General features: G+C 31.4%; 1 protein-coding gene across 2 annotated transcripts in view; it reads left to right on the forward strand.

Annotated features, from left to right (window-relative positions):
- LOC143198359 (uncharacterized) overlaps positions 1–14,107 on the forward strand; it is a 239,193-nt gene that overhangs the window by 155,182 nt on the left and 69,904 nt on the right. For both annotated transcript variants that reach the window (XM_076407525.1, XM_076407524.1), the window contains exon 4: positions 7,873–8,090. In XM_076407525.1, coding sequence (XP_076263640.1) covers positions 7,873–8,090 — 218 coding nt within the window. The remainder of the gene's footprint in view (positions 1–7,872; positions 8,091–14,107) is intronic.

Genomic DNA, 14,107 nt, shown 5'->3' on the forward strand with positions numbered 1-14,107 from the left:
TTCACAGAGTTAAAAAGAGATTTTATGCAAAGAAAAGAAACAATAAATGAAGAAATTAAACTGGGATTTATAAACGCAAATAATCTAAATTTGTCCACAATCGACTCGTCGATAACGGCAGTACCCTGTGACCAAAGCTGAAATAAAGAATTCAAGACACACTAAACATGTGATGTAGTAGGATATTGAAGGATATAACATTAAGGTAAAATACTATCTGTATAACACCTGGGAAGAATATTAATAAATGCAGATAATAACTCTAAGGAGTAAGCAATACTGACACAATCGCGACCTGGGAACTGCAAGGATAGTATTATTGAAATCAAGTGCTCGTACGCTGTACGTTGTACGTAGTACGTTATATAGGACAATCCAAAATTGTATCCATGACATTGTATCGACGAAAAAACTCGGGTTTATTACGCTTGATCGTGTTCAAATACTGCTCGCTTTCTGATATCCTAATATTCGTGAATGATATGATGTACACGTTCAGTTGATATCTTTAGAGTGTCTGTTATTTCAATGAATTTCAAATTACGGTTATTCAAAATCATTTTGTGGATTTTTTTGATGATTTGGTTGGTAACAACCTCTTTTGGGCGTTCACAGCGTTCACCGTCTTCGGTGGTCATTTCACCACGTCTAAACTTAGCATACCAATTTTTGATGGTTGATTTTCCTGGGACAGTGTCCGGAAACTCGGCATTAAGCCAAGTTTTTGCTTCAACTGTATTTTTTCTCCTCAAAAAGCAATATTTTATCAACAGGTAAAATCCATTTTTATCAATTTTTAATGATCCGACAGCTGTCAAATTTATACACGCATCTTTTGAGGGTTAGGGCTAACTAAAAACATATGGAATTAATTCTAGTAGCGCCATCTATGAGTCAGACCGGAGACTTTCCAGTTGACCTGTTAAAGATTTCTTTCTAATATTATATTTATTTTTAAGGATTATTTTAAATATCAAACTATCTCACTTTAACACCAATTCATACTTCACAAAATACCGTAAGCTATTAAAATCAAAATATCTCTTGATAATAACGATGTCATAAAAGCTAATATAGAGTTTATAATTGGTCGACGAATACTGATATATGTTCCAAATTAATATCTCGAGATTTGAATTGACACCACCATCTTTATGCTATTGATTTTGACTTGTTTTTCGGTAATGCATTCTGAAAGAAAACTTATCATAAGCTATTGATTATAGGTCATTGCCCTCTTAGTAAAGAAATAGAAACAATTGCAAGGTATATACAATTAGTGTGAAGCTATCTCAACATTTTCGATATCTTATTTATAGAAAGCTGAATCTTCTTGTTTTTATTTAGAGTTTAGCATTTGCTGTTGTGACAAACTGTTAAAATTTATGAACAATTATTTAGTTATTTAAGGATTAGGCCTAGCGAGACTAAGTGGTTTAATTTTTCATTAAATAAAGCCTATACAACACAGATATTATTTATTTTTCAATACATTTTATTTCTAACAATAGATATTTGCTTTCTGTAAAACTATGATCTATTTTATAACGAACCTATTTAATCCAAAATTGTCGTCATTAAGTACTAGTGGCCAATATAATAAAAAAATATTTATAAAGATAAATATTAGGAATTGTTGTACATAATATTGATTTTATAATAATTGAAACAACGTGATATTCGAAATTGTACATATATTTCGAGGTAAATAAGCAATATCGGGTATTATTATTAATCATAAATGAACAAAGCTTTAATTAGCTCAATGTAGTGTCACACTAATTACGGTAGGTTCTGTTCTGCCTCCGCAATAATGACAAAATTACTGTATTTGAGTAGAATCCATTTGCACGAATATTTGCCGCTGCGCTTTGTTTTACTATGCTTTACCACCAAGTATCTCTCCTTTGAGGAGGTAATGCATCTAATAAGAGAAAAGGACACAAATTGAGTTAGTGTAGTAATGTAATAACGTAATGTGTGACGTGGAATTATACTAAACTGCTGAAATATTTTATTTAATATTATGTTATTTTATGTAAAATATGCTTTGTTTGATCTGGAAAAGATGTGCTTAAAATGTAAAAATGTTTTGTGGTTTTTATATTCATAATGTTGATATTAAGATTTGACTTTATATTTTAGTTGTTGCTGTTAATATGTTGCTACTATTTGTTAACAACTAACCCACAAACTATCTTTATAATAACTTAAGACTTAGTATTACAATATACCTATAGCTTTTGCGCGTTTACCCACCTTTTCATGAAGTTGATTCAGGTTTATTCAAGTGTTTGAGAAATGTTATTCAAGGGTGCAAGAATATCGATAGCCCAGGTGCATTTAATTATTTGTGGGTCGGTCTAAGCTACTTCGTAGAACTTTATTCTGAAATAGTTGCATTAAATTTATTATGCGCTACCTCCCTCATAATAGAAGAACATTGTTATAACTGGATTATGTAGGTTATGTAGGAGTTTTTGCATCGATATGTGAAGTCCAATCGACGGTCATCGGAGTGTACTGCACAGGATGAACCCGCCCCAAAGCGTGGGAAAACGCAACAGTCGGTTGGCAAATTTATGGCGACTGTATTTTGGGATGCGCATGGAATAATTTTTATTGACTACCTTGAAAAAGGAAGGACCATCAACAACGATTATTACATAGCGTTATTGGACCGTTTGAAGGACGAAATCGCCGAAAAACGGCCGCAAGTGCTGCTTCACCAAAATAAAGCACCGTGTCAGAAATCCATGAATTGTGCTTCGAATAGCTTCCTCATCCACCGTATTCTCCAGATCTAGCCCCTCTGAATACTCGCTGGGAAGAAATTTTCGTCAAACGAACAGGTGATCCCCGAAACTGAGGCCTATTTTGAAGTAAAGGATAAATCGTATTACAAAAATGGTATCGCAAAAGTTGGGGTATCGCTATAATCAGTATATGACCCTTGAAGGGAATTATGTTGAACAAAAAAAACTAATTTTGCCAAAAAATGTTTTTCACTATGATACCGGGAACTTTTCAAATGATCTGTTATAACTACGACATATATCGTTTATAAAATATGCAATTTAAAATGCATTTCAAACATTTAATAGATTTCATACATCATAAAGAGGCTTTTCTATCAAAATCCAATTATTTTTAAATTAGCGCGTAGAGCGCGAAGTTGGAAAGTTCAGAATGAAAAATTGCCTATAATTCTATTGGAACTAGTTGAAAAGTTTCCCTTGTAAAAGCTTCCCAATCGCTTCTTTAACAAAGCTCGAAAGGAAATGATCAAATGCATAGCTAATTCCGCTTTTGTAAAAGTATTCCGTGTTGGGAATGCCGCTGAATACAACATTAATTTACTTACTCCATTGTATCGGTGCATGTTAAAGCTGTAAGCTATTTTATTTCAAATAGACGCTTGGATCTATATTAAATTACTCGCTATAATAGTGTAAGCGCTGCTAGAGCTTTTCATTAGGTATTGCGGATTAAAAATACTTCGAGAGGTTATCTTTTCCACGTGAAATTATCATGTATGAAAAGGTAGAACCGAATAAATAATTTTATCTCTCATTATATATTCTATTCTACCGATATTACGTGCATGTACATTATACGAATTACACGTAATCATACTGGGTCGATCATATATGCAGTCGTTAATTCTATATACCCATCATATGCGCAGAAGATTAAATTTTTATTAAGATAATTTTTATAATTTATTTATTTTTGGTCACTTTGAATACGAATAAAAATAATCTTTAAATAATCAATCAGAATGGATAATCAGAATCAGAATAATTTTTAATTATAAAAATACAACTGACGTGTCAGAGTGACTTCATCATGGTAACCCTCGCTCTGATAACACTTCCATTAATAATTTTACTCCCAGTTATAGAACAGCCATTCATAGAAGGCGACCTATCATACAAAATGTTGCGATTAAATTATTCGCTTCAGAACCACACAGACTCACGCGGAAATATTTTAATGGGAAATTAAAAAAATACATCTTAATTAAAACGTTTATTTATTGAAATATCTACATAATAATAACAATATAAATTGTAGTCTATTCAAAATAACAGTGAACCAACGTAAACACGATATAAATATGAATTGCCTATTGCAATTTGTAAATTCATTTTAAATTTATAAATAAACAATTACATTTTACAAGAATGTTCTGTGATTTAGGTGAGAATTTTGTTATATATCAAAGCCAAAATAAATTAAAACTCAAAGTTGATGCGACAACATTGCGACATTTTGACGTCATAAATTTAGATGACGTGAGTTCTATTGAATTGACTATATTTAACACTTACAAAACCAATTAAAAATATATATAATCTGACAATTGGTGTTTAAGAAATATGGAAATTTTGTTATTATGCCAATTATATAATTTTAAATGGGAATATATTAGAATTTTTCTATTACACTGGAATAATTGAAGACATTAAATATTATGTATGATCATATACTTTTAACCAACCTTAATAAAAATTGACAATTTTTATAATATTTCATATATAATTGCCCACTGTTGTTATCTTAAATTTAATACTTTTATTTTTATTTTCTAAAGTACTAACACTTCAATGTGATATCTGCAAAATATATTAATAAATAACAACTGCTGCTTGTCTTTATTCTAGAATTTTCATTTTCAACAAATATGAAAAACTCTGCATGGCTACAATAAAAAAAATACGTAAACTGGACCACAGTTAACTGAATTACATATTATGCAACTGAACTGTCCTTTTTGAACCTTTTTTGGTTTCTTATACATTTTTAAAAGGTATAAGTCGAACACTATTCATATAATTAGGTATTGCGATATAATTTTTTTTGTTTATGCCTTTTGAAATTTTATTCATTATTTTCGTCCACTAAAACAAGCAACACCCCATTATTATTTTTTTGATGTGTCCTATTCAGCATAGTTTACACAACTGTATTTCAAATTTCAACATTTGATGATAACAAATAACAATAAATATTTCATTTCAATTAATATCTGGCAATTTACATCACTAGAAAAATAATCCAACTTATATCTTGATTTTTTTTGATGTTGTACTATATATTCCTTCTCTGTCAGATGTTCAAGGTGCAGCTTGATCTGTTTCAATATAATCTATATAGAGACGTATGTCAAATTTTCAATTTCAACTTCGTACTTACCTCTAATTCTATTTGAATATTTTGATGTGAAAATTTGACCCAACTAGAATGGGACCTTCTCATAAAAAACAATAAATTATGGGAAGTCAAGAGGTTTTTTTATCAATCTATAAACCATAATAACAACAATAGACACAAGTCAAGCGTCCTCGCACGACTGCGAATGGGACACTGTAAACTGACACATGAATATTTGTTGAAGGGACAGAGCCCGCCCTTATGTAATATGTGCCAGATTCAACTTAGCGTCCGACACATCCTACGGGACTGCCAAAAACAGGATGATTTGAGGAGACAACTTGAGATGCCGACAACACTGGAACAATTGATCCAACCTGAGCAACTGAATCTGCTGATTGATTATCTAAAGACCATAGACCTACTTCAACACCTGTAACATACATTTATTATTGTTTAATTGAAAAATGTTATTGTATGTATTCTACTGTTAATCTACTGTGTAGTATTTTAAGCTGTTAATGTTAATAGCCCAAGAGGCTGACGGGTTTAAATAAATAAATAATGTTGAAATAATTTCTGGTGATATAAGAAAGATGATATCTGAACATAAGATATGAATAAGCTGTTAGTTTCTAACAGAACCTAGTTCTTAAAAAAATACTTACCTTATTATTGTATTATAAAAAAATGCAAAGAAATATTATCATCAAAAATCCTCGGTTAAATTTCAGAGCAAAAGCATAGTATTTTAAGTTAGTAGTATTAAAAGCTTTAACACCTCTGGCCCTCTGGTATTCCTGAAACATATACAAACACGGCGGCAAGGTCACCATTTCTAAGTATACCCCTTCTAAGTATACTTTTTCTATGCCCTTTTGCAAGCACTACTAATTAATTACTGTTTTTTTCTTATTGTATTATAATACTTTATGAATCTTGATATATTTACATTAATTAAAATGTTTGGTTTTATTAAAATGTCATAATTATTAAAATTATTAACATTTTTATTGTTTATAATAGATATGTAAACAATAAGAATACATTATAATAGAATGTGGTGAATGTCGCTTACTTTAGGAGAACATCGGAACACATTTTCGAACAAATGATTGAACTGCACTCAAAATGCGTCGAATGCGAATTAAACTTTTATTATTTTAAAACGGCATGTAATTCGGAAAATAAATATGCAAATAAAACGGGCGGGCATTGAAAAGTTTTTGTACGGACTCAGCTGTTAAAGTGCTTTAGATTAATTAGAGGAAAATTAAATTAAACAAACTGTATGCAAATTTCGATAATTTCATTTATTCCGATGAGGGTATTTGTTTATTTTGACGGTGTTGTTGTTCGAGAAGTATTCTGCGCGATCGTGGCTTTCGAGTGATGATCTTTTAACCCCCTCTCTCGTTTTAATCGTTTATTATTGTTTTATTATTTTTGTGATCAAAGCTCGTAAATCGGTCCTGCCTTCGTTCGAATATTGTTCGAAAGTGAAAAGAGTTACATATTATAAAAATAAATTCTAACAAATAGATTAAAAACAAAATTAATGTATAATGATTTAATTTCATTTGATTTAATTTGTTAAAATCTGGAGTAATAAAAAGTAATTTCTAATTCATCATATATGTATTGTATCAGTATTTATGAAAGTGTGGGATAAAGAAGACTGACACTAGCTTCAAAAGATATTTATTTACAAGCAAAATTAATTACCATCAATACTGACTGGATGGATGGAATATTATAAAACAGCCCAAAATGGCCTGGACGTTCCTTTGTATATGTGTTTGAATATGATTGTTAGAAGCATTGTAGAATGTAGATATCTTAGTGATCTTATGTGTTTATTATGTACTGAGTTTCTTGTTTTAACGACTCTATTCTATGAAAAGTAAAATATGTGTTTGGTACGACTGAAAATTAGCTGAGGGGACTCTACCGCTAAGATTGATTATGTTGTTCCCTATTGGATTTGAATAATTAGACGGTTATATCAAATTTTATACCTGATGCTTCTTTCTCGGGTTCCTCGTTAAGGTACAGAATATTGACATAAACATTCATTTTTGCAGACTGATTCGTAAGCATTTTCTAGGGAGGCACAAACTCTGATCTTTTTGCTTCGATGGGACGAATGCGCTTGTAAACATATCTTAGAAAGTTTTATTACCTATGCTAAATCGGCATTTCGCCCTTTTTTAGATACAGCAGATTTTTTTCATTTTTAAGTATTTCGAATATGTATTTTCTTATTTTATATAAAATCGAGTCTTTTTAAGATAATCTAATTGAATTAATAGTTATTCTCTTAAATTTTATTAAATCATTACTTAGAAGAATCAGATAGATTTTCGTCTCAAATAAGACTGTTGAGTTTTAGCAATTATATTAACTTGAATATAATTATTCTTGACTAATTATGAAAACCCACAATAAAAAATCTAAACAGATTTTATAATAACTATATCATAGTTAATTATTTGAAGTATTTTTTATTAAAACAACTATTTTGAGTTATTCTGGACAAGGATTTTCACTGGCTACTAACTACTCAGATGATGAACCTTTTTAATCAAATAATAGCTCCAGACACTTCGAGAATTTATTGATTTTAATTATTTTAGTTCCACATATTGAATGATGTGTCAGGTTTATATTAATAGTTTGTAAGTTACGCAACTAATTTTATATTCTTATTTTCAGCCGCTACGTCAGCTGGTGGTGGTTTAAAGTGGGTACGTATTAACGTACCTCAATACCGAGTACCTGGTGAAGTAGCTCAACTACAGTGCGATTACGATCTAGGAAATGACACGTTATATTCAGTCAAATGGTATAAAGAACACGATGAATTCTACAGGTTCTTGCCGAAGGCTTCACCACCTGCTACCTCATACGATATGGATGGTATACATGTTGACGTAAGTAATTTCATATAAAATAGTAAACTTCTATACGTAGATAAAGCCTATAGTAAATAAAAATTATTTATAGGGTGGTTGGTTTATTTATAGGTTGGGAAACCAACATCTCTTTATAAGTTACATTGGCGGATTGAACCCAAATCATCATAAAACTAGTTCTAGTTTTCGAAATAATCAATAAATTTATTATGTTACTATTTTCGACCATTAAGGGTCATTTATTGAATTAAAAAATGTAAAGCAGAAGCTACAAAAAAGCTTTGGTATCGACTTTCGATTTTCTTTATATCGTGGTTTAGTCCCTCTCCTTGCTCCTCGCTTGTATTGCTCAAGTATCGAAGGAAAATATTGATATGTGAATACAAGACATGTATTGCCAGATATATTCGAGCTTCAATAGTACTGTACTTTTGAAATAAAATTGCGATTACGTACATTTTGTAAACATTCGGTTAGCCATTAGTATTCCAATATTAGGTACAAAACAAAATTGTTTACTTCATTGCTCACCGATTATGAAAACGATGTTCTTAAGGCATTTTCTGCACTTATACCTGAACAATTTGGCAATAGATCACCATACGTACGTGGAACTCATTTTGACACTGATTATACGTTATACCCTTCTTATCATTGAATACACTAATTAAATTAGACTTCTCTAGATCAACTTCTCTTTAGCCAATGGTCAACTATACAAGGTTTTCTATATCCCGTATAAGCCAGAGGCCAGGTAGCGGTCACAAAGTATGATCAAATACTGATTTCTAATATGCCGGAGAGACCATAATACAATTTTATTCATGATTTTTATCTGGGGTATCTTTAGCATTGCTATTATTTTTATTTATACCGACGACATTAGTAATCATCTACATAGATTTTTGTTTTTTTTTATAATGTTGGCGCATAAAATTAAAAGTGTACATTTTGATCAAATAATCATTTGTACAAATTTGCTTTATACACGTTATAACTCAGTTTCGGTACCCAGGGTTTATCATTGTTCATTACAGTAAAACCAAGTTACTCTCAAGATGCGTACTTATCTTTGAGTGAATTTTTCATGAATTTTCCGCATTTAGTGATCATATAACATAGACACATGTAACAAAGACCCTTTTAATGGACTTTGCAACATTATCTCTAAATTTTCATACGTTTTGAAGCCCAATCATAGTACATAAACAAGTTACAATACCACGTTGTCAGAAACTAAAATCAATATTGACACACGGATTGAAGATCTGAATTCAAGACATCAAATAACATTAAAAATAGCTCTCATCTATTTGGGTATAATAGTTGATCTGATTTTGCAGACTTATTTAGTGTTATTGTTTATACTAAATGCGTTCTATTTTCTGATTCACAAGGCTTTTAATCGAGACTTGTAATTTGCTTTTTGGCAACATAGGGGGAGAGACAGTGTTTTCGATACATTCTAATTATTCCTAGTAGATTTCTTGTTTTGATCTTAGACGGTGGACGAAACGAAATCTCTTGTAGACACGGCATGGGGGCTTTTGAATCAGCAATTTGGGTTCAGTGAGGAAACCTTTACAGTGGAAAATTATCGTTTGGTTTTTTTTCCTGGATTAATTTGCAGCTTCCAAAATTTAAACTTTTTTTGAGTTTTAAAAATATCTATTTGGGCGACTTGAAACATGGAAGGAAGGCATAAATATATAAAACCCTTACACACTCTATGATTTTTGTTTTGGCTTAATTCTAAAAACGCCACCAAAACTGATCCCCCATAAATAAAATTAAACTGCAAATAAAACATTTGATATCGGCGCTGAAAACGTTCCTCTAATAAAATAATCATAAATAATAAAATAAATATGAAATAAAAATGATCGTCAGCCTCACTATGCAAACAGCAGCGGCCTAATTGTGCTTGATATTGAATATTTTATATTTATGTATCGGGCTACGTGCTTTGCTGCAATCAAATTGGATAGCATGCGTATTTTCCGCTTACTAATAAAAACGAACACTGGAAATATAAATTCTCTGTTTTTTCGGTAACGGCATAAACAAGCTACAACGCTTTTTTCTGTTGTTTATTATTTTATCTAATACCCCATTTTAACCATCCCTTTATGGCCCGGGCACTGCCAATAAATCGGTCTGTTTCGAAACAAAATCGAAAACAAAACTCGCTTGTGAACTGTTTTGTTATTTTGTTGATAATTATTCAATAATTTCACAAATTAAAAAAAAGCAACGTATAACATAATAAACAAATATTTCTGTAATATTTCTTATGATGGAAACCAATTCATATTTAACAAATTATCCATAGTTTTTTATGAATTTTTATTCCAAAAAAACTAATGACGTTTAGAATATTAGTAAGATATTTTAACCAAATCTGTTTTAATATAGATTCTGCCAGCTTGGTTGATGCAGTATTTTCCTGAATGAACGCAACAGGTTCAGGGTCCTACTAGGAAAATCATCCCTGTTATGCAACTAACCACGCTGAGTGAGACCGGATATCTCCTGAGATGATCACTAAGTTGTTCCCTCGCCAGCAGGTAGATTTAAAGTCAATGTGAAGCAGTATGTATTCTCCAGATAAACCCTAGTCGGTAAAAAGGGGTTTGATAAAAAATATAAAACACATCTCTAAAATATAAAACACAAAAATACAAAAATAAAAAGCACAGTTGTCAAAAGATGCCTGTATAAATTTGATAGCTGTCGGATCATTAGTTTGTGACTTATAGCATTTTGAGTGAAGCAACTTTTGTTATTGTAAAAAAATGAATGAAAAGGAATTTCGCATGTTGATAAAATTTTACATTTTGAAGGGAAATAATACAGTTGAAAGAAAAACCTCCCAGGAAGATCAACCATCAAGAAGATTGGTATGCTAAGTTTAAACGTAGTGAAATCAGCACCGAAGAAGGTGAACGCAGTGGAGGCCCAAAAGTGGTTGTTACTGTTGCCAAATTGCAATATAATAAGATATTAACTGCACGTGTTCATCATATCATTCACGGATATTTGGGTATGACAAATCTCTGTGCAAAGTGGGTGCCGCGCGAGCTCACTTTTGACCGAAAACAACGACGAGTATGTAGCAATGGATGAAACATGGCTACATCATTTTACTTCAAAGTTCAATCGAAAGTCATCTGAGTGGACTGCATACGACGAATCTGCTCTGAAACGTGGGAAAACGCAACAGTCGGTTGGCAAGGTTATGGCATCTTTATTTTGGGATGCGCATGGAAGAATTTTCATTGACTACCTTGAAAAAGGAAGGACCGTCAACAGCGATAGTCGCATACGTACATAGTGTTATTGGACGGTTTGAAGGACGAAAACGGTCGCATTTAGAGTTAAAGAATGTGCTGCTTCACCAAGGCAATGCATCGTGTCACCAGACAGTGAAAACGATGACAAAAATCCATGAATTGGACTTCAAATTGCTTCCTTATCCACCGTTTTAAACGTCTCCAGATTTGTCTCCTCTCTAAATGGATTTATCCAAGAAACAACTTACATTTCCACTAATATCAATCTAATTCTCCTATTGTCTCAAATACTTTAAAACTAATTTATACAAATAAACAATAATAGGATTAAAAATGCTTGACACGTAACCTGATTACGTTTTGTTGTTGATTGAAAAGTTTCAATAATCAAGTCATTTAAATAATACACACAAAAGAAGAAATACCCACCGACCTTACGTGTTCTATTGGCAGAAACAAACAAAGAAGAAAAAATCACGATAAAAGCTTGTTACGTCGAAACACTCTCTTAATGATCATACTTTTTCAAAGTTCGGTGACGTCAAATTGACCGTGGTAATTTATATCTGCCGTAAATATCAAGCTAAATTAGGCACCAGCTCATAGCCCGTAAAGGTTAGGCTATACAATTAAATACATTTACGTTCATTAGAGATGTTAACGACGATATGGCCTCAACTTTCTGGGAATTATCTACGTTTTATTGTTATCCAACAAAGATTTATTATTTACGAATACTATATATTAATTCTATGCTACAAGTTACGTACACTGGTAGTAAAGGACTGTTTAAGGACAACATTGCTTTTTAGTTCCATTTCTATTGCAGATACAGTCCACTAAACAGTGATTTCTATCCATACACTCCTTCTTTCGTTATTCTTCCCATATGATCATAATATGGTCATATTTTTCCAGACTTTCTATAGTGAATATATGTACTTATTCTGACCGTTTGACGTATAAGCAACTTAATATATTCCGTTAAGACACGTCAAATTATTTATGGGTATATTAGTTACAATAATAATTTAAAATAAAAGTTGGAACATAGTCCTAATATTCTCAGACATGCTACGTTCTCTAGGACGTATTCTCCATCTACAAGCGGAAGGAATCATAGGTATCCTGAATTAAGTATTTAAAATAAACTTGCCCCATGAGATTGCATTGACCTAATCGTAGGTGGACAGGAGCGGTTTGTTTATTGCGGTAACTGAACTGAATAGGGCTTCGTAATATATTATTTAACTTCTTTCACTTTGTATTTCTGCTACAGATCTCACTAAGTAGAGTCTCATTTATTATTTTAAACGGTGGTAATATAAGGATACGTTTTTTCTCCTCATTTGCTGAAAGGGGTTCCATGAGAAATTCAGACCTGTAGCATGAAGGAAATACTCTCGGTCATTGTACTGGATATCTATGTCGACGAGAAGCCATAGCTTTACCAAGCCATATTCTTTTTATTTATGGTTTGAAATTGTATTAGCTAGGGTGTTATTTGTAAATTTTAATTTTGGTCTGACCATAATAAGCCCAAGTGTCTGATTAGCTAATGTTAGCTTCTATTACTATAAGGTGTATAAAGTAGTAAATTAGTCAATTTATATAATAAGAGGTTTCAAAAGTTAAAGATCAGTGAACTTTAAATTCAAAAGAAATTGCCAAATGGAAGATAACTGAAATTAAGTGAAGCTAAGTGAAATCTTCACGAGATTCCTATAGACTTTAGTTGATGTATTTCATATGAGCTTCTATCTAAACATCTAATCAACACCTCATATCATGAATATGATAATAAATGAAGATAGCAAAAATTGAATCGGTTCGTGTATCCAAAGAGTCACTACTGCTACCATCTATTAACAAACTTGAGATTGTGCGATTTTAAGCATGATGCATCATTTAAATTATGTTTGACAATCATTGACAACCTATTGATGTTTAGTAAAGACGGAAGAAAGTGGTGATATATGTGTGCTGATTAAACATTATTCCATGCGTAATATATTACCGAAACTAAGAAAATTCTCGATAACCATGAGGAGCACTACACCATGAATTTCAAAAGTTAGGATGTGGTATATAGTATTCCACTGTAGACGTATCACCAGAAGTGGCCAAAAATCGTTAATAAAATCTATGTAATGATATTCGATCGGTGATTGAAAGTATGTGAGGTGGCTGAGCATCACATACTAAAAGATAAACTAATTTTAGGTAGTTTAAAAAAAAATTCTTCGGGAGCATCAGTGAAGGCCGAGTTTAGTCTATCGATTGATCACAGCTTTCTGGGATGCAGTCGATGCATTTTATATCTATTGTCTTAAAACGTATGGCAAAACAAGCACCCGCTATTATTCAGCGCTTCTGTACAGAGTTGATAAAGACTAGGAGCAAAAACAGCCGCATTTGGCGAAGACCTTTTTCTTGTTTGTCCTTGACTTTTTCTTTCATTATAGAAATAATGGAGAAATGGAGTAAAAAGGTAAAATAAGAATTTATTGAATATTTTGAAAACTAAAACCAATTTAAAAAACTAGTTAATTGAAACTAGTTAAATGTTAGTTTGCATTTGTATAAAATATTTTCAAAATATCAAAAATCAATATCTAATCGGACAACTGATAATTTATTTTCTAAATGTGTATTGTTATTGCCTTAAAAATTATAAAATAAAAAAAAATATAATAAAAACTCATTTGTTCAAAATTTACTTGAAAATACAATATCTAAATT

The sequence above is a fragment of the Rhynchophorus ferrugineus genome, unplaced genomic scaffold (genome assembly GCF_030347505.1).
Source record: "Rhynchophorus ferrugineus isolate W39M unplaced genomic scaffold, kcgeb_rfMv2 rfM6, whole genome shotgun sequence".
Classification (NCBI taxonomy): domain Eukaryota; kingdom Metazoa; phylum Arthropoda; class Insecta; order Coleoptera; family Curculionidae; genus Rhynchophorus; species Rhynchophorus ferrugineus.